Source organism: Zootoca vivipara, chromosome 3 (genome assembly GCF_963506605.1).
Source record: "Zootoca vivipara chromosome 3, rZooViv1.1, whole genome shotgun sequence".
NCBI lineage: Eukaryota > Metazoa > Chordata > Lepidosauria > Squamata > Lacertidae > Zootoca > Zootoca vivipara.
This window is the reverse complement of record NC_083278.1, coordinates 34,657,809-34,684,290: the sequence shown is the minus strand read 5'-3', so window position 1 is coordinate 34,684,290 and position 26,482 is coordinate 34,657,809. Positions and strand designations below refer to the sequence as shown.

Sequence of the window (26,482 nt, the reverse complement as noted above, 5' to 3'; positions counted from 1 at the left end):
CACTTCCTGCAGTCATAAAGCTTCCTATGACCAAATAAGTAGAACCCTGGACAGTGAAAAAGAGCAAGTGTGAGAGCCAGTTGGTGTAATGGATAGAATATTGGATTTGGACAAGGGAGACATGACTCACTGCCCACTCAACATGGAGCTCATTAGCTAACCTTGGGGAACCAGTGATTGTTACATCATAGATTTGTTAACAATGAGATAACCCTACATAAGACACCTTGAACTAGATTAAGATCATGTTTGTTTCATTTTGGCTGAAAGTTTACTAATTAATAAATTTACAAATGTTTTAGGAGTTCAGGGTAGCTTTATGTGTGTCACCTCACTGGTAACAATCCTGTAGCAAGATACTATTTGTAGGAAATGAGAAACTTGCTGCTACAAGGTAAAATAGAGTCCTGAGGTATTCAGTTACCAGTTGTAAGAACTGACTCATTACATTAACATTCAGATAAGATATGAAGCTGCTTAAAATAGAGGCTTATAGCCTTTCAAGTGTTGAATCTGCACTTTAAAATAATGGCTTTGTGATTTTCCAACCCACTGCTGCTTCTTGTGGGGGGATAAAATGCTGACCTGGTGAAAGGGAAAATCTCAAAAGAAACACAATTGAAAATCTGTCCATAGAGAGTACATACCTTTGCATGGATTTTGTTTTTGTATTGATTATGGCAAGAATATGATTCTTTTACTGGGTTGTAGTAACTTCTGTATTATTATCTTTAGGTTATCCTGATATTCTGCTGGGTTTATGTCCGCAAGTACCAGAGCAGACGTGAAAGTGAAGTAATCTCTACTATAACAGCTATTTTTGCTCTTGCAATAGCACTTATTACATCAGCACTTTTGCCAGTTGACATTTTTCTGGTTTCTTACGTGAAAAACCAAAATGGGACATTTAAGGTATGTGTTGATTACCCGTTCCAACTACTTAAAAATACCAGTATATTGAAGTTGGCTGTAATGATAAACATACTTAATAGGGGATAAGCCCCATGGAAAATGAGACCAACAACTGAGACAAATGAACAGGATTGGTCTGTTGATTGGGCAATATTGTATCTTCTAATTATTATTCAGTCTCCTAACCTATGGCTAGAAGATCAGGCATTCCCTCAAGTGTGAATGCTGCATCTCCTTTGAGCTTGCACACTGCTTACTCTTCCCTTCCCTTTTGAACATTAGCTTGTTGGGCAGTGTTATGTCTGCAATGGCATTGAAATAGCTACACTAACATTTGTTAGCTTCTTAAATACTGAAACCAGGAAGCTGTTTGATTTACCTGTTGGTAATTATTTTAATGCTGGTACAGACACAACAGTGCACTATAGTTAGTTCTAACACGAAAGGGTGGGGAAGGAGTTATGTACAAACTTGAGCGGAGGGATAAACAAGGCATGAACTTTCAGGGAACTTCCGGCCTCCTAATCATAGTCAGCAGATTGAGCAATATTATCTCTGAACCTGGCCCACATGTCAAATATCATACAACTACATTTTCAACAGGAAGAGGGCAGCTGTATTACAAAATGTGCAGTGTCATTGGATGTAAAAACAATTGCTTCTCTTTCCAGCCTTATACATATATGTAATGCATGTTAGGAGAGCTGAAGCAGAAGGATCAGTTAATGTTTGGCACTGATTCAGCATTGGAATTTTGTATGTTCATTATTTGAGTTTAGTTTAACACAGGATTAATGGCAGTAATGTTCTGAATTTGTTTTTAAAGGCAGTGAGTTATATAAACTTTTTTCTTTGTATGTGTGTGTATATATATATATATAAACCATAAATTAAGAAACAGAAATGGTGCTACTTGTTGAAAAGACAGAAATAACTTATTGAACTGACAATAATTTGTGTATCACATGTGACTAATCTTAAATTGGTATTGCTTATCAATTGTTTGGAGTATTTACCAAAGGAATAAATGTTACTCATTCATACCTATCAACTGTGACTGGATATATATTTTATCTAGGATACATACATCTTCCAGATTATAGCCAGGGCTATTTAAATTACATTCCTTGCAAGTTAAGTTATATAGTAGCTTATTTTTCCTAATGTGAATTGCAAGATCCATGTTTCTTCCAATATTGGAAATATTGAATTTTTGGATAGGTAAGTGTAGAAGGAATGGAATTTGTCTTGAGAAAGGATTAATGAGGTGCTTATGACATGGAAAGTCATCATCAGATTATCTGTGATCTAGCCCACTCTGGGACTTCAGTTGCTGTGCTATATATACAATTGTTATAAACTCTAGCTTCTGTTAAAAATTGCAATAAGAGAAAAAAGTATGTTAGGGTTATTACAAAACTTCTGCATAGTAGACAGCATTCAGTCTCTGTGCCTATATCCATAGCACCTGAAATACATCTTTGAAACACTAGTAATTATCCAAGTAGATCTCTTTGCCCAACACATATTTGCATACAGTATTTGTCCTAAATGGATGTCTACCTCAAAGCTTTTAAGGGCAATTTGTAATTTGAAGTTTTCTGTGGTTCAATTATAGCCACAGTTGCATTAAGGAAAAGCAATGGGTCTCCTAAAGAGACTCTAGCCTGGAGTAAGAATGGATTGTGGGGGAAAGGATATAAACTCTGGTTCCCATCTGTTAAGTTACTGTTGCAATAGTCCCTCCCATTCTCCTAGGTCGTCTTATTTCTTCCATTCCTCATTCAGTAAGCTCATTCAGTCTAGCTTTTTAATACAAATCCTATTAAGATCACCCCCCAGAAGTAACTCCCCTTCTCTAAAAGGGGACAAACTACTCAATATGCTACTTTAAAAAAAGTTTGATTAACATACCTGCTGTGGTAGTGAAAGCTCATGTTGGAGTGATAATGGAGAATGATAGGTGTGTTTTCCCTAAGGAAAATACTGTTGTCCTGCTTCTTTCTGTTATGGAGAATATTTGTTGTGCCATGTTTTTAGTGTGGCTTCACTTTGTACTTGGAGGTACTAGGAGGTACCAGTACATAGTGGAATAAACACCTCCCTTCTTCCCTAACATAGTACACAACAGTTCTTTTCTAACTCCTGAGCAGTTCTGCTTCAAACACTGTTTTTTCTTCCTCTATCAATATTTCCAGGCTTGGGCAGATCCAAATGTTACAAGGCAAATTGAAGACACAGTATTATATGCATATTACAGTAAGTATGATAAAATAACACTCTATGTTCAGATCATGTAGTTTTGTGGCATATTTCATGTGTATACTAGTTTTAATTTTAAATTGTGGTTTTTTTGCTATGTTCTGCTACTTCACATTAGTTTTTCCTGGCTATCCTGTGAACAGGAGTGCTTTTGTTCTCTGAAGGTTTTCTATTAGCCAAAGGGGCTGTGATCCCTATAGGCTTCCACTCTTGGAATAGGTGAAACAATTTGCAGTGATTTCGCCCCTTCCCTCTCCAGCTTTCTGTGTCACCTCTCCGACCATTCTGGAGGTATGAACAGATTTCAGGGGCTGCAAGTGGAATCGCAGGAAGCTGTCTCCCTGTCCTGTAAAAGTGAGATCCCTGGATCCAACACGGTTAATAAAGAAACTCTTCCAATGAAACAGTTCCATTCATATTGGTGTAGCAGTGATGGCATGCTTTGCTCAGTACATCAATTCATAAGAAAAGCAATGACTGAAATGTGACACATTGTATTTGGTACAAAATTATACAATGATAGTGCAGATCAGGCTTTGAATAGGTTCAGAGGAACTTAACATCAACAGAGGATGTAATAGGATTGCTTTGCATATGGCAGATCAGTGGAACTACCACTCCATCCAAAACTTAATGCCAGCCAGGGCAGAAGGGAGGCAAGTTTGTTCCTGTTTTTTTCCTGCTCCAACTGGTGTAGCAGAAGGGCCCATGTTGAACTCCTCTCTTGGAACTTTAATGACCTAGGATCCAGCAGATCCTTGACAGAACCAGCGCTACCATAACCCCTGAAACACCTTGTTTCCTCTGTGGCAGCTGAGCCCCTGTGGAAGCCTGTGGACAGGGTTGGGGTATTGTTTAGGGGTGGTGTTTTTTTGCTGGGGGGGGGTTGTTGCTGTTATTGATATTAATTTTTTGTATCTTTATTTTAGATCTTATGATTTATTTAGTTGTGTACTTTTTGTTGCTGCGTGTTTTGTTTATGTCAGATTTTGTCATGTTTGTAATTAAGGTTTTTTTCGTGTTGTAAGCCACCTTGAATATGGTTTTAACCATGGAAATGCAGCATGCAAATAAAACTATGTATGCATGTATTTCTGTTGGCCTCCTAATCCCCTTCTAGAAACCTGCATTGGGAGTTCTGATTGGTCCCTTAATCAGATCAGTTGTTCATAAGATTTAGAACATTAAACACTGACTTTCTTCAAGACTTCCAGTATCTCATTAAAAGATCTTGAGCGGTGTTGCTTCCTGAGATCTATAGCTGGAAATGACAAATATTGAACTTGGTTCTTTATACATAACATTCTGCCACTCATGTGTTCCCTCTCCTCTTAGTTTCAGAATTGTAGTTTCAGAATTGTAGCATTAGGCTGCCATATGGTATTATTTAGGAAAGGCAGAAAATTTACATCAGAGGTTTCCTTTTTTTAAAAAAATAATTTTTATTAATTTTAATATAAACAAGACAAAACAAAAAACACAATATATATTCCGTCCTCCTGCCCTCCCTCCCTCCACAAGTCCACTTCTGCCACCAGTGAGACCCGTAGGCGTTGAGAGTCAAAGGCGGTCCATTTTAAAGCTGAGTTTGTCCTCCCCCCTCCTCCTCCCCCCACCCCCCCCCCTGCCACCAGGAGGACCGGGATGGAGGAGTACTGAGGTTCAGATTTCCCCCAGCTGATCCTTCAACATACACATACAAACAAACACATATTTTTTCCATTCTTATTTTCTTAACATTGTATTTTGTGACTTCCTCGAAACTCTTCTTCCTGGACTTCTTAATTTCTTATTTTGATTATAGCGGGTTTTCTATACTTAATTCAAAATCTTTCCCTAAAAATACTCACTTTATTCTCCTCCTTCTTCGTGCCGCCTCCCCACGGGTCCCATTTTTATGTCTGGGTTTCCCTCCACCTCCTCCTCCCCCCCCTCAAAGCACCCCCTGCCACCAGGTGTCTCTGAGAAAAGAGAGGAAGAAAAGCAGCTCTCTGCCCAGACACCAATCTAACACAAATTTGTTTGATACAAATCTAAAATTTCTTCCCTTGGCCATTCCTCTTCCTCCCTCCAGAAAACTCAATTTTTATGTACAATCATTTCTCTAATCAACATCTTAACATTATATTTTTAAGCGCTCTCCTCCCCCCCCCTCGGTGTCTTTCCCCCAATTGGACCAACATTTCCTTTAACAAGCCAAAATTTCAGAAACCGTTATTCAACCAACATAAATTCCTCTTAACTAAGGCTCTCACCCCACACCACATCTTTCCCATTTGCACCTCCGTACCTCTGTCCCCCCCCTTCTGCATTTACCACCCCTCAATCGCACATCTCCAAATTTCAGTCCCTCCAGGTTCCTCATTTCCTTGCATCTTCATTTCACTTTGTTGCTCAAAAACCACATCTTCTTTCTTTTGGAATCCTTGTTGTGCATCATCCAGAACATGTTTTTTATAATCCACATCAGTTTCAGCATTGTTCTCTGTATCTTTTTTCTTTGACTTGATCTCACATTCAGAATTATCCTCTAAGTCCTGATCTTGAGCCACAGTCTCTAAACATGGTGTGCTGGCATGTTGCAATCTCTTGTTGATGTCTTTCAGAACTTGCAAATAGTTCAGCACCGCCTCCTGGAAGGCTGGTGAATATGTTGTATTCATTTTTTCTCTTAACCACAAGCAGACAGGAGATTAGGAGACAAAAGGCCCTGGAAATTTCCATTCCTCACGGTCGCCTCCATTTTGACTGTTTCTTCTCATTGACTTTCACTTTCCCATAAATCAAATCATAAATCCAATTATCTCAACTTTGACTTCTTCTTATAACCAATTGTGTTGTTTAACAGCAGGTTTATAAATCTTTCTGTTCTTTTGACAGTTTTGACAGCTTTTGACAGCTGTCAAAGCACTTTCCCCCTTATTCTTGCTGAACCTCAAGGTCTCCGAGGGCTGGAAAGGGTTAGCAAAGTCTTTCTTTCTCTCGGGTTCTACAATCAATTAATCCCTTTCGGCTTTGGGATATTAATTACGATTCCTGGTTGTCCATTAGGAAGAGATCGACTTCCGTTTTTTTTAATCTCTTCCTATTTATTCCAAATTATTTTCCGAATTTTTTCTTAAAGTCCAATAGGAATTACTTACTTTTTTACTTCAATCTTAGGTTTTCTTTGGAAGAACCCGCTGCTGGCAGACAGGGGACTCGAGGCTTCACTTTCTTGGAGGCAATGTTATTGTCCAAAATGGCTCCCGCAACTCAACTCCGCTAGCTCTCAGGGGCTCTACTGCGTCCCTGGGCAGCGGAGGAATCGTCGGTTCGGAGCCTGCTGGACCTACGCCCCCGGGACGCTCTTCCCGGGGTTCTTGCGGGGAATCCGCTCGCCCTGCGGAATTCCCCCCCCCTCTGCTTTGCCAGGGACTGCGCAGCTTGCAGTCCCTGCGTCCTCTTGTCGGCGCGACGGACCGGAAGTCTACATCAGAGGTTTCCATAGTGGTGCTCTCTAGATGTTGTTGGGTTCCCAGCTCCCAGAAATCCAAGCCAGCATAGCCAGTGGTCAGGGGTGATAGAACTTGTAGTCCATTAATATGGAGGGCACCACATCGACTATCTCTGATGTGCAGTATTCAAATTATCTCTTTCTTTAGATAGCAGTCTTAAAGTCATTTGGTTAAGGTTTCTGAAATGGCATATTAACCTCCCAAGTAGTAGCTTGCAATGAGATACCGTATGTTTCGCTCCATAAGACGCACTTTCTTCCTCCTGAAAAGTAAGAGGAAATGTCTGTGCGTCTTATGGAGCGAATGCGTGGTCCCTGGAGCCGGATTGCCCAGGGGCGAAAAGCAGATTGTGTTTTTTTTGGGGGGGGGAGAGCTAAAGGCTAACAAGAGGGGGAGAGGGAGTTGAAAGGAACCCGCTCAGCAGCTGATTGCAAGAGATAAGGGAGGAAGATAAGGGAGGCTAGCGCTCTTCCAGGCCCCACCCCCTTGCCCAGGCCTTCATTGTTGAATATTCTGCAGAGGGAAGCTGCAGCAACATGTGACTGGCTGATTAGATTATCTGTCTGGAAACTGTAGAAGTGGCTCCCTTTCCTTTCCTAAAGAAGCTGCAGGATTTTTTCCCTTTGCAAGGTAAGCTCAGCAACTTTGAGCTGATGCTCAAAAAATGGAGCTTTCCCCCTTTGCAAAAAAGCTGCACAACTGTGAGCTGATCCCCCAAAACGGGGCTTTTCCCATTTGCAAAAGAAGCTCCAAGAAGCTGCACAACTTTGAGCTGATTTCCCCCCCCCCCCAAAAAAAACAAGGCTTTCCCCCTTTCCTCCTCTAAAAAATTAGGTGCGTCTTTTGGTCAGGTGCGTCTTATGGAGCGAAAAATACGGTGCTATTTTGTGTTACCGGTACTTTTGCTAAAGTTTAGAAAAAGCTAATGGCATGTTAAATTATAGAACGTAGAAAAATATTTTCAAACATTGTTATTTCATTCTAACATGTGCTCAGCAGCATGTTTGCTCATATGCTGCCAAATAGTTTAGTAAAGTTGCTTCTGGATATTAGCATCCTTGATTTGATATTGGCCTCACTTTGCAGATGTCTGCATTTTGGTCCCCTGCTAGGGGAAGTATTTATTTATTTATTAAAAATACCCCTATCCAGTTAAGGAAATGACATCCCACAGTAAGGGGAGAATTCTTCAACGAAGGACATGTTCCAGTTTGCATAATGTGACTTTGATAGGGTTTCTTTATGGGAGCATGATGAAAGAACTATGGTTCCCTTCCTGAACATGAAGAAAAAATATTATTCTGCTGCACTATGAATTCATTACATGTCAATAGCTGGTTATTGTTGGAAAAAGATGTCTTACCTAAATTCTATTCACGTTTCAGCTTAAGCATAACATGGCACAACAGTTTTTTGCTTACAGGAGTAAATGATGTAATAAGGTTAAACATAACATTCTTCAGATGGAAGTTAAGAGTCTCCCCTTCTTATTGTCTTGTTGTTTTTGTTTTAACAATTTATTTATGCTTTTACCTTGTATTCTTATCTTTTAAACCACCCTGAGATCTTATGATGAAGGGTGGTATGCAAGTCTAATATAATCAATCGATTGATTGATTTCCCCAACACAGGTAATCTTCCTTCCATTCTAAATTCTCCCACCCTAGCAGGATAAATTCAGAACCGTAGTCTTTTGCTATTCTTAGCAAAGCCATTTTCTCTAAACTTAAAAATACTTTCACTGCTAACACTTGTATACCTGGGAAATGGCTTGTGTGTGCTGCATGATCTGTCAGAGCCATAGCGATTCAGATAATGTGTTGCATGTCTTCAGACAGAAGAGTGACTTGTGGATTAGTAGGAGAAGCCTTCCTAATTTTCCAGTGTGATACTTAAAGTATCTAGCGTAAAGCTAATAGGCTAGAAATATAAAGTACTCACCCACCTTTATTTGCTGGTAATATGAAACTGTTGTGGAAAGTTTGAGACTCTCTAAAGTGCTGCCTCTTGAGGCTTTTAAGCTATTGAAATAATGGAATACAAGTAAGGGAAATAAAACGTAAGTTTCTAGTGAGTAGAGTTTCTAGTGAGTTTCCTGCTTGGCAGGGGGTTGGACTGGATGGCCCTTGTGGTCTCTTCCAACTCTATGATTCTATGAGTACTTGAAGCTGCTTCAAGAAAGCCATATATTTCCTACTCTAGAAGCATTATCACACACACTTTTATTTTAGATAATAATGTTAAGTGTCCCCATCTTGAGGGAAATATTTTGTAGTCTATAGGCTTGATGCTGTTGCACAGACCAACCTCCAGATGGAGCTAATGATTTAAGTATAAATAGAAAGTGATTCTAAATGTGTCAGATTAATGAGGTAAGCATCAGGTGCCCAGGCATTCTGTATGAGCAGAACCATGACTTCACAAAATGGCTACCAAAATATACAAAGGTATAGTTCCCATCATGGATAAACCTGAAAGCAAAGCAAACCCCCCCCCCCCCGCCAAGGTAGAAAAAAATACTCAGCATATCACACAATTTTTTATTTGGACACTGTAGCCTGACCGCTTTTGTGGACTGCTTTTCTCTGTAATCTTTAAATAAAAAGTTTTGATGTTTAGATGAGTCTGCAGGACTTTTTATTAAAGACTGCATACTGGTCAGTCGTTCGATCTTTCTTGATTCAGTTTTAGTCTAAGGTTGCCTGTGGGCGTGTTAACAGATCAAGAAAGTGTTGGCAATCCATTTTGCAGCCTGTAGGTTGTTATAGTATATTAGGAAGTTCGTTGTCATTCCTCTTGCTGAAAGACGGATGCGTTTGCCTGGAAATAAAAGTAGAAGGGTGGGATGCTTTGAGAATAGAAGATGACACTGGTAGTCAGATGGGCACTGAAGGATCTTTGTGAATGTGATGTCGATGTGTATTTTGGGGAGAGATTTTGGTAGAGGTGAGCCAAAATGACTGCAGAGAAAAGCATGATTTGTTCCATGTTTGAACCACATGTACCGGTATGATTACATTGGGATTTCTTGTTTGCTCACCAATGTTTATCTTTAAAAAACACACTGCGACAAAATTTTATACCTGCCGAAGATTGGACTGAAGCCTTGTTTTTGTAACTTGCAATTTTTCAATAAGAAAATGTAAGGAAGAGATCCCTTTTGACTGTGTGATTTGTACATATCGTTTTCTGGAGTAAATTCACCATTCTTGTTTCTTGCTGATAGCATAAAAGGGCTGTGGCAGTAAGTACTAGTTATAGGGCTCTTTCTGTTTAATACCGACAGTTGTAGTAAAGAGCTGTTTTCTGTAGTAAAGAATTATTTTCTGCCATTCCTGAATTTTTAGTTCTGGCAATTTTTGTACAAAATAGTGATATGGTAAGGGAAAATATAAAATATGATTTTGGTCTGAGAACAAATGATAAAGGCTTCCTGTTCATAGCTATTGTGACATAAAATGCTTGAAAATGGGATTGACCCAAGCTTGTTACTGTTTGCTTGTTATTCTTGACTTTTCCCCACTGTTTCCCAATCCTTTACCTCTCCATTTAAATTCAGACTAAGCTCCTCAGAACAGGGGTTGCTGCCTCTTTGTGATCCTGGAAAACATATGAGGCACCAACAATATATATATATATATATATATATATATATATATATATATATATATATATATATAAACTATTGATAAAATCAGGTACATAAATAAGTCACCATGATTTTGTCAATCATTACCAAATTTTATTAGTCAACCAGGCTACAGCCACAAAAAAGCAAAGAAGTTATAGCAACCAAGCAAAGGTAACAGAGCACAGTTAAACACATGTGATGAAGCACATATAATATATAAAGCATACATTTACATGTGGCACATACCTCAAGCTGTGAGGCTAGTTTCAGAGGCTTGAGTTGGAAAGCTTTTACAGTAACCTTAGCTGTGTTGAACATAGCAGGTTCAGCCCTGCTAAATGGCAGATGTTTAAATTTGTTGATGTCGCAAAGATGGCAATTGGCTATAAGATTTTCTTTCAGTACTATGTCCTTGGAGTTTCATATAACTTGCAATATAATATATTGTGTGTTGTCTCAGTAGACCAATAATGTAGTAGTAAATGAAAGTTTGAAGTGTGTTAACATGTTTTTTTAACATCCTTTTTTGGGGAAATGATTGTTTTTCCATCCTTTTACTCCTAGCACTCTATTCCATCATATTATTTTGTGTGTTCTTATGGATCCCCTTTGTCTACTTCTACTACGAGGAGAAGGATGAAGATGATGGCAACACATGCTCAGTAAGATGTTTATAGGACTTCTGATTGCTTGACTTGGACATCTAGTGAATAAAGAGGTTCTGGTTTATTCTACTGCCAGCTGAAATAAAATCTTATTAAATGCTGTCCAGTGTTAAAAGTAAAATACACTGCTGATGCTTGAATCCAGTATTGGGAATTGCATTGACTTAATCTGTCAATTAACCTACTTAGAGGCTCACCAGGTAGATCCTGAGCTAAGAATTGTGCTGGCTTTTTGAGAACTCCCATTGTAAACGCTTAACACATAGTTTATGAAGTTGGTTGTTTTCAACTGACCATTGTTAAGATTAACCACAGTTTAGAATTTAATGACATGCTACTAAAATGAAAGAGGAAGTTTCTAATCTCTGTGCAGCCATGCCAGAGGAAAGGCGGTATGTGAACTCTAGCTGGTTCAAAAATACAGTGAAATTTAATATCTGAAGATTCAGTACAGGCAAAAGGAAGTACAGCCACACAGCAGATAGTTTTAGATTGGTTGCTTAGACCTGCTGTTTCTCTCCTGTGCAGTATTGGAAAATGAAGCAAAAATGTACTGCATGGCATTTGCTAATACAAGATGTCGAGAATGGTCACCAGTTTAGGCAGCTTTAAAAGGAGAATAGACAAAAATATTCATGATAAAGCCATTGAAGGCTATATGATAGCTATAAGTAATATACCTCTGAATGCTGGTTGCTAGGGATAGCAAGAAGGAGATTGCTATTGCACTCAGGTCCTGTTTGTGGACTACCCACAGGCATCTGGTTGGTTATGGTGAGAACAGACTGCTGAACTAGATACATCTTTGGTCTGACCCAACAAGACTCTTCTTACATTATGTTTAACAATGGTTTAGTATCACGTCTAAACACAGTCAGTGAAGGGAGATTGACTTAGGTGTATATAAATGCTCATGAAGTCTGTTTGTGAATAGACGCAGCAGTAACCACAGTATTTCTATAAAATGCTTGGCGATCGTTACTGTTGAGGCGGAATAGTTATTAATGCATAAAATCTTTCATTGATAAAGTGCTTTCAAAAATTATTTTTACAGAAAGCAGTTTTGGCCACCACAGAGTGACCTGTTTGTGTGCTTCTCTAGAAGCTACATGTGAAAGTATTTTATCAGTGCTATTGTAGAACAAGGGTGAGCATAATTTATTGCATTAAATAATATTGTGTTTTTCTCCTCTTTGACTTGACAACAGTGCCTTTATGGAGCCAGAAAGGAAATGGGACCAAAACATCCCTATTTAAATGGTGGAGACAGAGAGACTGTAGTTTAAAGAAACTATGTACTGTCTTAAGCAAGAAAATAGGAATTAACAGCTGGAAGTAAAATATAATCCTCTTTTATTGATGAGAACCTAAATACTGTGGAAACTTGCATTTTCATTTTAATGGAAAATATCTAGAAGGCTCTCCCAGTAATGAGCTTTCTTTCTTCATTCTCCATTGTTATGTAGTAGATATCTGCAGTGCAGATATCTCGCCCATTTTTAAAGAAACTGTGCTGAAATGGTGGCAGCAGAAGATTGGTACCATTTGATGTGCTTGCTGCATGAAACAGCATGCCTAATGCATATTGGACATTCAGAGTCACACTTTTCTTTTTGTTCTGTCAGTAAAGCATTTTGGCTTTCCAGATGAAACAACTCCCTCCCCGCCCCGGTGTGCTGTTCCAGGGGTTCTCCCAACCCCTCCAGAGCCAGTTTCGGGGAGCGGGTGGGAGGAGGAGAGGAAAACCCCAGTGTGCAAGCAGAAGCTGGTGGGACTCATTAGTTGAATCCTGTCCTTGAATTGCAGAGCTTATAAAAGTTCATAATTAACTTTAATTTATTGATATACAGGAAGAAATCAAGATCCTTGAGAAAAAATAATTTTCAATTTTTTTAAAAAAAATCTGTTTTGTGGGGCATCTAGACAGACACAGTAGGCAGAATTAGCTTGAAGATATTGTTAGTTTCTACGTATTCTTACTTTTTGTTCTAATTTTACAGCAGGTTAAAATTGCAGTCAAGTATACTCTAGGATTTATTCTGGTTTGTTCTGCTCTTCTACTAATTGGGTAAGTGGATATGTTTGTACATTCTAATACCACAACATGTTGTAGTTTTCAAGCTTGCTGAAATTACCACTGCCTGTCTCTTATATATCATGTCCCATACATCTATATTTAACAAATTCTCATTTTAAAGCTCTTCATAATCTTGCTTCTTCCCTAATCTAGGTCTCCTGCTCTGTCTCCAAATTTCTTTTTTCTTACATGTGCTCTCTGCTGCTTCTCCTTCAGCTTTGAACTTGCACTTGATCCTTCTTACGAAACTTTTAAATATTTTTAATGCATATTCCATCCATGTGTTTGTGTGTATATTTCTCCCCTCCCCAGACAAGCAGTATCTAAAACACCATGTCTTGCTCAGGGATTTACCAAGGTTGTTTGGTTTTGGTAGCCAGCCAAAATCTCTGCTTTCCAGACCTTGCTCCTCCCCTAGTGGGATGAATCTGTTCACACTGAACTTTTGAGATGTTTAAAGCACCTCCAAAGTGCAGCAGTAAGTTGGTGCTGTCTATTTCAAAGTTCAGCAGGTAGTCTGCAGCTTACCCACCTCATGCTTAATGTCATGGCATGGACGAGGTTCTGCCCCCCTCCTGAGCTTGGAGGCCAGACGGCTTTTCGTGCTGTCATGGAAAAGGAAATGTACTCTCATCATAAAGAGAATGGTGAGCAGGGTTTTTCTTTCCTCTCCCCTCCATTTACTCATCTTAATGATTTTTAATCGTCACCCTTGACAGTAGGGATCTTAGAAGAATTTGAGTCCTGCCTGGCTTTGGATATTTGTGACGAGGCTGCATGAGGGTCAAAAGGCTCATATTTCGTTTTATTTAGCCAAGAGCATCCAATCAGTCAGTGTTTCAAGGGACTGCTACTGATGCTGCTGGTTATCACTGGATGCAGTAATTCCTCTAGTGCACTAGGTGTTCTCAAGAACTCCAGTAACAGTGTCCATTGTGCTGCATCAGCTACTTTTCCAATATTGTTAAAATAGTTAAACTCTCCTCATCCCTGTACCGCCACTTAGATTGAAGTGTGATGTGACAAAGTTAGGCTCCCTCGCTAGCAGCAGCTCATTATTGTAAAGTCTGTGGGTGTTGGTGGCGCAGCTGTTGTTTGTCAGCTAAAATGCTTGCTTTCAGTGCCACGCAGATGTGTGCATCCTTCTTTGACATAAAACTCCCTCATTTTAGCTTTGTAGATTGTTTTCTGTATTTAATTTAGGAATGCCTTCAAAGCTTGGGAGGGAGGTATTAGGCAGGGTTTGGTCTTCATAGTCTTTTTAAGTGTTTTTAGTTGATAGCCAATGTTGGCCATTCTCACTCACTGAAATTAGTGGGCGCAAGTACAGTGAAGCCTCGCAAGACGAAATTAATTCGTTCCGCGAGTCGTTTTGTATTGCGAAAATTTCGTCTTGCGGTTTTCCAATTTAAACAAATCAAAGCAAAAAAAAAAAATTTGCAAAAAAATTCATCTTGCGAAGCACGGCCATAGAAAAATTCGTCTTGCGAGTCAACAAAAAGATCGCAAAACGCTTTCATCTTGCGAGTTTTTCGTTGCGCGAGGCATTCGTCTTGCGAGGTACCACTGTAACTTTAATGATTTCAGAAGGTTTCCTCTTAGTAAGCCTTAGTTGAATATCCCTTTGTATTTGTCACAAACTGTAGTAAAGCTCAGTTTCAATAAATAGTTCATGTTCTGAATGTTCACGCTCTGTATTTGACTGGCTTTCCAGAAACCTCTGCTTTGGTCACCAGATATTGTGAAGTCAATATGGAGTCAATATTCTCAAACCCTTTTTGTTAGGAACATCGAAAGGTGCAGAAGGCTGTAAAAAAATTCCATGGTAATGTGGATCAGTTCTGTCACCATCCTAGTATTGTAAGACCATTTGTAGTCTTGATGTAGTGTATTTTGCAAGGTAACTATCAGAGGATAACATTTTTATTTTTTCCTCCTTGTTAGAGCCTTTGTTCCATTGAATATTCCCAACCAAAAAAATACAACGGAATGGGAGAAAGTGAAACTTTTGTTTGAAGAGCTTGGAAGCAGCCGTAAGTTAGAGACTTAAGAAGTGAATAATTTTGTATGTCCTTACTCCAAATAAGACATTAAGTTTTCATTGGACTATTCCATTCATCTTTAAGAATCTTTTAAGTTATGGTGTTACTCCCAGGAGTCACATGTTTGGAATGTTGAGAGTGACCTGGGCAATATCCCCATTGGCTACTTTTCCACTGTGCCCACATGGACCATATTCATGACCCCAGAAAGGCTAGATGCAGGGAAGACCAAATTTTAAGGCAAAAACCCGCAGCCAGAAACAACTGCTGGCATTGATCTTCTAAACTCTTAACTTCATGACAGCATACTCTTTGTTTTGCTTACTTAGGCTGTCATTCCAGTGTATTGGACAATGGTAAAAGCATTTGTATTGTGAGTACTGTGTCTAGAATAACCTTGCAGCTGACATTTTCTTTTTGATCTGTGCATATGTTTCTATATTTGTTTATGCTGTTTCTTAGGGACACGGGTGGTGCTGTGGGTTAAACCACTGAGCCTAGGGCTTGCCGATCGAAAGGTCGGTGGTTCGAATTCCCGCGACGGGGTGAGCTCCTGTTGTTTGGTCCCAGCTCCCGCCAACCTAGCAGTTTGAAAGCACGTCAAAGTGCAAGTAGATAAATAGATGGCAGATTACCTTCTGGCAGGAAGGTAAACAGTGTTTCCGTGCACTGCTCTGGTTTCGCCAGAAGCGGCTTAGTCTGCAGACAAATGTCAGCTCCCTTGGCCTGTAAAGTGAGATGAGCGCCGGAACCCCAGAGTCGTTCGCGACTGGACTTAACTGTCAGGGGTCCTTTACCTTTAAAGATGACACAAACAGTGGAAAAAAATTGGAAACAAATCTTCCTAAATGTGAATTTCAGCAAAGCATTTCCCTTTTGTCTTACAGATGGTTTGGCTGCCCTATCCTTCTCTATAAGTTCTTTGACCCTTGTTGGAATGGTGGCAGCTGTTACATATACAGTAAGTATTCATCTTTTTTTCTTGTGTTCATTTTGAGGTTTGCTTCAGCTGCAACAACTTGGAAGTCTTTCCGCAGACCTTAATCTATACTGAAAAGTCAATGCTTTCAGTTGTGTTGGAGTAACAAATGTGACTTGGAATAGTTGAGTTGTAGGTAAAGGTTTTCGAGTTTAGGTCGTGTCTCTAAGTGTGTGGTAAAACTCATTTGAATGCTATTTAAAAGAAAATGTCTAGACTCTGGAATCCCCCCCCCCATTCAAATGCTTTCCCTTTCAGAAATGTTAAAACACTTTTCTTAACATTGTTCATAGTGGCAGCTTTTTACCATGAAGCCTGTTTTAGTTGAGCATGATTGAGCTTTACCATTCCTTTTGGAAGTGTTGATGAACCTAATCTTAATAAGAATTTTGTGGAGATTGTAATCTGTTAAATAGTAAACTCTTGTTTTAGAGTTTTTAGATGACAGAAAGATGATCTAAATTCTTCTAAATATATATGTTCATCTGTGAATAAGTTTTGTTCCTTGCCTTAAAACGGTAGTAAACTATGGTTGCAGTTTCTCAAAAGTTAGTACCTTGGCAGAGAAAGGTTTTAAAATGAATTGTGCAGATGTGATGTCTTCCTGACTCAACACTATAGTCAGCAGAATTTTGATGCCATCCCTAAGTCAATGTGTCAGAGCTGAGGGTATGAAGTGGGATTACGGTTATAGATCTCTGTATTCTGAATATTGACCTTCTCAGCATCTTGGCCAAAGTCTTTACTGGTTAAAAGCCTTCACTATAAGTTTCACAAAGTAATATTTTAATACTTATATAAACAGTTTATTCTAGTAACTGTTCCTTCGTCAAGCAAAGAACAATTTAGAGAACTTTATACCAGTCTCATTGGCCAGCAGCACATGTCCTCTGTAAGATGCGTTATTCAAAAACGGACACACCAAAACAAACAAAAGAACAAACAGTAAGTGGCAATTACAGTGGTGCCTCGACTTACAAATTTAATCCATTCCGAAGGCACCTCCGTAGGTCGAAAAATTCGTAAGTCGAAAAGCGCCATTGGAAACGCGATTTCCCATAGGAATGCATTGGAAACAGAAAAATTTGTAAGTTGAAGCAACCCCATCTAAAAATTTATAAGTCAACAAACCCTATCTAAAACCGCCGCGGTTTCTGTTCGGATGTTGAGAAATTCGTAAGCGTGCGGCCATTTGTCTCATCCGTAAGTCGAAAAATTCGTAAGTCAAGGTACCACTGTATGCTTCTTCCAGTTCTTCCATCTGTGAGATGGAAATAAACATATGCTGCCTTACATTTGCAGGGCTTTTATGAGTTTTATGGAGAAAAAGTGTGTAAGCACCTGAATGCATACAAAATCCTAGCATTTAAAAAGCATTTTTCATTTGATGTATTTGCCACCTGAGGAAGTATGACCCCTGCAGTTGGATCCACCCACATGGTTGTTTAAGAAATACACACACGGCACAAAAACTCCCCAGTGCCATGGGATTGCGTTATTGAGAAGTGGCTTTTCTGTGTGGGAAGGGTGCCTTTGTGCTCACCTTTGTGCTGTTTGTGTGTGTGTGTGTGTGTGCATTCAATGGTTGTGGTGGTAGGGCTTATGTGTGCAAAGGTTTCACTTGCTTGTTTTTGAGCCTCATTTATGAACACAGATTATTTGTTTCCTTTTTTTTTCTTGTCTCCTTACCATCAAAGTTAAGGTGTACATTGCTGAACTAGAAGGACCATTGGTCTGATTTCGCAGGCCTTTTATGCTATTGTTCAAAACACTTCGTGAGTTGTGAGTGATCTTAAGGGACTATTATGAAAAGCTTTTAAGCTTGGGGCCTTCCTGTGCAAACTCCTGAAATCCAGCAAACCATCCAGTTGAGCTAGCTAGAAAAATAGTTTATTGCTTGGCCTGGTGTGTTGTTCATTGCAGTGTTTAACAGGATATATGTTACTTTGATCTCTTTCACAGCCAAGTATTTGTACTGCCAAAATTGAATCTTTCTCATATTTTGATTGAACGGTAGCATATTTTCCTTATACTGTATTTGGGATACAGAAGGGTAGACGATCCACAAATCTGCCCTTAACTTATACTGATGTTAACTACCTCTAAACATGGAGCTTCACCATAAATAATAAATCAGGGCTTGTTAGAAACCCCATTGGCTAATTAGGCCAACCAAAATGTCATGAAGTAGGGTGCAAGCTTGCAGTTACTCCATCAACTGGCTAGATGGTTAAAATGCAAGAGTCTTAAGAGTGTGGGAGCAGGGAGCAAATGCAGACATGGATGGCTCGACAACAAACAATCTTTGTTTTTCTTATTCTCTTTTTAGAAATCTAGGCCAGGCATGTCAAACATGCGGCCCTCCAGATGTTTTGGCCTACAACTCCCATGATCCCTAGCTAGCAGGACCAGTGGTTGGGGAAGATGGGAATTGTAGTACAAAACATCTGGAGGGCCGCAAGTTTGACATGCCTGATCTAGGCTGTTGGAGAACTCAAAAGCTTGTATATCTTGTGACATTTTGTTTGTCCTAATAAATCAAATGGATTTCGTTTTCTTTTTTCTTATGGGCTAACATGGCTACCTGTTACCCTTAGAAGCTGTATCACATACATTGCTTGCTTTCAATATGTTCTGCATTTAAATGATTTTAGATAACCTTGGGTATTAATAGTGAACCTATCATCAGCTTTCTGCTGCTACTTGAAGTCAAGGTAAACAGTATTGATGGAAAATGATTGATACTTTCCCCTGCTTCTTTGTTCTTGAAGGGTGCGTGTAATTGGCTTTAATTTTTCCAAAACATTTAATAATGTTTTCATCTCTATGAAAATGTCACTGTAGGGAACCACTCCAGTGCTGATTAAAAGATGCAAAAATACAAAATATACCGGTACATATGAATATGTAGGCTGCAACTTTTAAGTGACCTTTATTACTACGGCCTTGTAATAGCCAATACTTTACTTGCCTTAAATTATTCTATAAAATGTATCATTCATTTTGTAAACATCAGCATAGTTTAAAATTATTAGAATATGAAATTGGCTCATTGTCCTTTTGGGCAAACTAAATTTGGGGAGGACATGTACATTCTGCATAGCTCTGAGAATGCCCTAATATCTAGTCGTCGTCTTCTTTGGCGATCACTCGTAGCCGAGTAAGATTGTCTTCCATAAACACGGTTTTAACAATGGGTCCGTAAGTGACTGTGGAGGCCAATTCTGGATCCACACATCCTTCCACAGTGGGGACTTTGGTTTCCAGGCGGAAGTTGATCACGGTGTGGATTTGCCAAGCGTGCCTTCCTCTTAGCACGTTTCTCCATTGCGTCCCGAGATCGAGTTTCTTCAAAGCCCATGACCTTTGATAAAGGCTGTTCTCCAAATGGAGCGCTCGCAGGCCAGGGTTTCCCAGTTGTCAGTGTTTATACTACATTGCCCTAATATCTACAATGTAGATATTATAATATACTACCACGCCCTAATATCTAGTGGGGTTTCTTTGAATTGACATTTCTCCTTGGAAGGCTACAGAAATAAAATAGGCAGGCATGGGCATGTAATTGCACTGTAATTGAATATTTTGTCTGCCAGGTATAGGATAATATTGCTAGTAAACTAGCATGACTTCTGTAATGCATATCTGCTGCTTAAACTGAACTTGATCTTTGGACTCTTTAACATATTCTGATTATATTATTTCTTCTGTATAGCAGTGTAAATTGAGGCTGGTCCCCCCCCCCCCAAAAAATACTTTCTAATGCCTGATCTCTCAAGGAGCTGGTCTTACCATGTGAGGAAACAAAAGACTGTAGACTACAGCAAAATACATTATTTTTACTACTATTGACCTGTGCTCTAATTATACTGTGCATGTTCACAACTATGCTACCAAGATGTGCAATACATTTGCTTAAATTAATAATTATTTAATCAGGAAAAAGGTAATACAAATAACTTCGGAAACTGACCATAGGCTTATGGTCTAAATGAGAATACATTGTGGAGAGTGGGGGGGGGGGGAATGGAGGGCACATAGATATAAGGCAGGCATGTCAAACCTGCGGCCCTCCAGATGTTTTGGACTACAATTCCCATCTTCCCCAACCACTGGTCCTGCTAGCTAGGGATCATGGGAGTTGTAGGCCAAAACATCTGGAGGGCCGCAGGTTTGACATGCCTGATATAAGGAATACAACGGAGAAGGATTTAGATTTTTGTTGTTGAAGGAATCTGACATGTATTGAGGACATGACCTTGGTTAAAATGTAGGGACCGTCAGTGTGTATGAACATAGTGTGTTGTATCATGATCATGAACAGAAGCTTTTAACCTTAAGGTGGACACAATAGATAACAGTCAAGGGAAGTCTGGATTCTGCTACTGCCTTTGCAACACATGTGGTAGAGAAGCACAGGTGAAACATATGTCTTTATATTCTTTGGAACAAGTTCTCTTGGCAGCAAATATTTTTTGTTATGCGACCATGACAGAATTGAGCAATTCCTTCATACAGGGGCGGTCTAAGGCTGTTCTGTTTCCCCCCTTGCATCAAGTGCCTCGCCACCTTTCGGAAAGCTTATTTTCTGTGTACTATACTCTTTTTTTATTTAAGTATTTGTTAAATTTATGATCCATTCTTCCTCTAAATGTTCACCTTAGTGCATATTTGTTACATAGAAGAACTGAGCCCCTTCATTTCCCCCCCCCCCTGTCATTCTGGTAGGAAAAATCATTAGAGTCGATTTGCAAAAGATGGACTGCATAGTTCTCACCTTTTGAGAATTGTCATCTTCACTACAGGTTAGCTTATAGCCATTCAGAAATGGAATCATTTTCCTGCTGAAGAAATTAAGAGATAAAAGGCAGCATTTTCTGTTTAGAAACGCTCTTTACATATTCAGAAAATGGACACAGCTTGCATCAACTTCAATGTGACATGGATTTTATTCATAATCCCCCCTTTTTTCTGTGCTACTTGTGTATTGTGTGAAGCTTCGCTAGAGGGCAGATGTGGGCAGTTAATACATTGCCGGGTAGGAATTGCATCTTGAAAGTATTTTGTGTTCATTTTAGTGCTTTATATACAGTAGTCTAAAATTGCATGTTATGCATTCTAAAAAACCTGACAAATAGTTTGCATTCATTTCAAAACACAACAGTTATTGCCAAGCAGTAATTGTACTTGAAGTTACAGGTTTAATTAACAAGTGGCACTTTCAGTGACTACCACACATTTGGAAAATGGGCATTATTAGTAGCTGTTGGTACTTAATGGTTATGATATTTACAAGTACTGGAACAAAAAGCACAAGCATTGCACCTTTAATCAAAACGAAGCGGTGGCTGCCAGTATATTTTCTTGTGCTCTAAATCAGAGGTTTTCCATCTGAAATTGCAGTCCAGCTTCTGTGAGGAAGGGACCAAGCCAAGGAAATGACTGCTTCCATGGGTTGGTGTGTTTATTTTCAGCCAGTGCCTGAGTCTGCCCTTCAGCTTCTTCTGCCCCTTCTTCAAAGGGCTGAGCCTGGAATATGGACTGCCATAAAGAGCCTTATGTACATCTATTCCTTAGTTCTTGGTTTTTTAAAAAATTGTAAGCATCTTGGGCAGCCAGTTTTAGATGAAAGGTGGACTTTGATAAAATCAGTAATGGTATTCAAGTTTTCCTGAAAAAAAAACAGATTGTCCATCACTACCAATTTCTCATGTAAAGTTTTAGAGCCCTAGCTTAACTGATGATGGAGAAGCTCAATAGTCTTGCATACCTCCCAAGTTTTGGCCTGAGAAATAAGGGACTGGACCGGAAGTAGCAGACCGGAGGTAGCGCCGCCGCCATTTTGGAACTGGGCGGAGCATGCTCAGAAGCAACTTTTGATGCTGCTCTGCCGTTTTTTCTGTTTTTTCGGCTAGGGACAGCTGGAAAAACGGGGGTTTCCCGGGGAATACGGGAGACTTGGCAGCTATGTAGTCTTGGCCAGATCCCTTTTGCAAGATCCTGTTTGGAACTGGCATTTCACAAGCTATGGGAGTATGGCTTTGGAGAGCTGCTGTTCCATGAATAAAGACAGTTTTGTTGGACACCGCTTATATGAGAATAAAGGAGTTACTTAGATTTTGGCCTTAAACTCTGCCAATCAATAGGGTTAGCTGGAGTCAAAGAGCAATACTGTTGTGAGATATAGATGGTAAAACGGAGTTCATATACAGCTGTGATACGCCAGTTCTCTTTTTGAATTTTCACAGCAGTGCAGCTGATCTTGGGTAAGTGGAAAGTTTATTTTCAAAAACTAAACTGAAAAGAGGGAGATGCAATAGGCTGATAAAATTTGAGTCAATTGAGAATTTGAGATAGTCCAAAGAATTTTCTCTTTGAGTGGGAAATGCCCGCAGTGCCTTATTGTTATTTACTCACATAATTCATATCAGGATTTATCACCATGATCTCTAAGCACCTTGCAAATAAGAACCAACTAAAAACAAGAAAACAAATTTTAGCTGCAGCAAGGTAGGAAGGTGTGGAACACTTAAAAATAGCTGATAAATAAATTCACTCCTCTCATTCACATTTTATAAGCCACTAGCTGGCCCGGCCACATGTTGCTGTGGGTTTTTGTGTTAAATGGACCTTTTCCTGTTAAATTGACCTTCAGAGTTGACCTTCAGAGTCCCTTCACTTGCCCTGTCCCAACCCTGACTCCCCTCCTGTAAGTTTCAAAAATAAGACTCCCCCACCCACACGTGTTCCTGAAAATGTCCCCACCCCCCAGTGCTTTGGCTGACTCAGGGTCCTCCCCCCCCAATGCCTATGTGTTTCCCCCTCCCTTTGTTGTGCCTCATCCCTGTGACCCCCCTCCCCCATTGTGAAAGCCCCATATTCTGTTTGTTTTTGCCTGTGGCCTACTGGGCAATGGTGAGGCCTACTCAGTTTTCCCTGTCCCAACCCACCCCCCACTGCTTTGGCTGACTCAGGGTCCTCCTCCCCCAATGGCTATGTGTTTCCCTTCTCCCTTTGTTGTGCCTCATCCCTATGCCCCCCATTGTGATAGGCCCTATTCTGTTTGTTTTTGCCTGTGGCCTACTGAATGGTGTGGCCTACTCAGTTTTCCCTGCTTGGCAATGCTGTGGCCTATTGAAAAAGTTGGGCATTGTTGCTGCACCTTTTTGTGTTAAATCATTATTTTAGGTGTGAAAGGTGTGGTGTTTTTTTTGGAATTTTTTTAATGCCAGATCCCTCCCTGATGGGCATGGAACGTTGTGGCCAAATTTGTTACATTACAGTGTTTACGGTGAAAGGTTGTTACATCCGCGCGTGCAATGCCTACATTTTTATATACAGTCATACCTCGGTTTAAGTACACATCGGTTTGAGTACTTTCAGTTTACGTACTCCGCAGACCCGTCTGGAACGGATTAATCCACTTTCCATTACTTTCAATGGGAAAGTTCGCTTCAGGTTAAGGAAGGGTATATTAAACATTTTCTTTCCCTTCCACAGACTTTATTTTATGTGCTTTCTAAATTACTAGGTATTCCTTTGCTCCAGTTCTTAAATTCATCTTTAGAGACGTTTCTTCTTTAGAGGAAGATTAAGAGCAAGGCTTTATCTGCGGAGGAACACATTCCCTACAAATAGTTACATAGGTGCCAGGCAACTGAGCTCTGTATGCCCCCTCAAAATTTATTTGCACAGGCTTTTAGTGAATAATGCTGTGGTTTCTCTTTTATCTGGGGTGTGAACTAATTGTTTTTACAGTTTTATTTTTTTTAATGACGTCTTAATGTTGTTGCTTTTGTTGAAAATTGGCATGTAGATAGGAATTAAAGATGGGTTACTTACAAATAACTAGTGTTTTTTAAAAAATAGGCATTACTTTCTATTTTCTCGGGGGGCAACAGAGAAAAGATAAGAAATGTTGGTGGCAGCACTATCTTCAGATTACCGACCATTGGAAAAATGCAGCTGGACTCACCGGCCAACTTTAGTTTGAAAACCCCCAGAACCTAACTATTATGGAAAACTAACAAACCATTTGAGGACATCAAGAAACCACAAAGCCACAGACTCCTTTAATAAAACTTGGCAAGACTCTTTCTTTTATTGATAAGGATATGTAGATGCACAAGTGCCAAACTAGCATGTCCGCTTCTGGAATCTATACCTACTTTATGGAGATACTAGCCATTTATAAACTAACAAATGAGAACAAACCCCTAGCGGTGTAGAGTGATAAGACCTTTATTCTCTTCTGCTCATTACCTCAATTGCCTGCCTGTACCCCACAATAGACCCACTTACGTATTTACTTCTCTGCTCTTATAGGCAGAAGGTTGTACTGAATTTTTATGTTGCTGACTTTATTGTTCATGTTACAGTTATATATAGTAATTTTTTTGAAAACAAACAAACCATTCCACAAGGAATTTCTATTCCCTCATTCCTGTCTTGCAATTCTCCTTACTCGTCTCCAACTTCTTAAAAAAAGAATTGTTGCTGTAGAAACTTGTATACTTTCTCTATGTTTGTCAAACTGCCAGTGTTTTAGTTTCTCCCCTTTCCTTAGATGTACAGAGTCCTCATTTTTATTGCTTTTTTATAATTTTGCAGTCGCCTGTTTTTTTTGTTGTTTATAAGATTTTCCATTTTTCTTATGGACTACTGCCAGTCTTGTATCCCTTTGCAGCTTTATTTCTTGCCAAGCTCCTCAGCCTCTAAAATTGGACTACAGCTGAGCATGTAACCTTCCTTTCTCAAAATTTACAGCACTTCTTAATAAGTAGCTACAATTTTTCATACCAGCTATAGCCAATTGTCTTCCAAATGCTGTTTCTCCTCCATCCTCCATTGATCTCTAAGATGATTGAGGTAGAGAATGTTGTAGTTCAGAGGTATATAATTTGTTTAAGTGCCCACTACTAGTCCAATACCATATTCATTATATCGTGCTGAGATTGGTCTGACGGGCAGAATATGAATAAAACAACTGTGTTGGTTCTAGGATACTGATCAATGTTTTATCTCAAGGTGATCACTTACAATTGAGAATTAAAACCATCTTTGCATTTCCTCCCCCCAGGCTTATGGTATGTCCGCTTTGCCTCTGAATCTGATAAAGGGAACAAGAAATGCTAGTTATGAACGCTTGGAAAACACTGAAGATATTGAAGAGGTTGAGCAAAGTATACAAAGGATTAAATCAAAGGTTTGGTTGGGTTTCTGTCTTAAAATACTTCTTTTTAACAGCTTTAGCTCTCTGGCCAAACAGGCTCTCTTAATTTTAATCCATTTATTAGGTGTTGTACTGCTGTGACTTTACCTGTATTTTCTCTTATATGTATCTTATACTTAATTTTTTGTTTTCTGTACCCTTCTCTGATATTTTACAATGTGAGCAGTTTAAAATCTTTAGAAATATATGTTTAGATTGGGTAGAGGGCAGAGCTGGCCCAAGACATTTTGGCACCTGAGGCGAAGTACAAAATGGCGCCCCTTCCCTCTCCTCCCCACCAGAGATGAAGGAGTGAGTGAAGGTCTACATCAGGACCAAGGAGTGAATAAATATCTCCATTAGGATCTGATGCCCCTGTGCATCCTGCTGCCTGAGGCAGTCTCATGGGTGGGCTAGCCCTGGTAGAGGGTAACATATTCAATAATTTTAAAAAAAGTATATAATATATATCTAGTTAGATTGAAATAACCAAAATGAATCCTCACAGCTGTAGATACGGTAACCACAACTATTAGCTCTCCTGCTATATACTGTTATTTTGATTTAACTGTGGCAGCGGTATTACAAGTTTCAATAATTTTCACACTTCTATAAATATGAGTTCTAAGCACACATACTTTTCAGTGAGGCACTTGCAGAGAGGACCTTTTTGAGACTTTATAATTGGATTGATACTCTTAGATCAGAAAAATAACTCTCCACATATGCTTACTAGAATAAGTGATTTATTGAGTGGAACTAGTGCTTTTCTGGTTGTTGTTGTTTTAATGTGGTGCTGGTACTTATATCATGATAAATGGTAAAATACCTCTTCCACTCTGCTACTTCCTACACTCTCTCCCACTTCTCTGTTGAATTTGTGATCATTTTTATTAGAAGGTTGATGATAATAAATCAAGAGTACACAATAAAGATGTTTATTGGGTGTCAAATAACTCAAAATTAAGCTAAATTGCTGCTGTGTGGGCATGGTATATCACAAAATGGTGACCATGGGGATGTGACATAGTACAAAATTAGAGTACAGCCATTGCTGCCTCCCCCCCCCCAAACCCGTATGCTTACCATGTGGAGTCAGCCAAGTACTGGTTCTGATTGTGGAGATCACACAATATTGATTTTTTTCCTGGTAACAGGGAAAATAATTCAATATGGCCACAGTAGACTTATCTTTCGCACGCACAT

The 26,482-nt window shown here is 39.4% G+C and overlaps 1 protein-coding gene across 1 annotated transcript in view; it reads left to right on the top strand.

Annotated features, from left to right (window-relative positions):
* Positions 1-26,482, top strand: part of LMBRD1 (LMBR1 domain containing 1) — a 51,509-nt gene that overhangs the window by 1,661 nt on the left and 23,366 nt on the right. Inside the window, exons 2-8 of the mRNA XM_035109685.2 lie at positions 736-912; positions 3,111-3,171; positions 10,867-10,964; positions 12,968-13,035; positions 14,989-15,077; positions 15,974-16,047; positions 25,145-25,270. Coding sequence (XP_034965576.1) covers positions 736-912; positions 3,111-3,171; positions 10,867-10,964; positions 12,968-13,035; positions 14,989-15,077; positions 15,974-16,047; positions 25,145-25,270 — 693 coding nt within the window. The remainder of the gene's footprint in view (positions 1-735; positions 913-3,110; positions 3,172-10,866; positions 10,965-12,967; positions 13,036-14,988; positions 15,078-15,973; positions 16,048-25,144; positions 25,271-26,482) is intronic.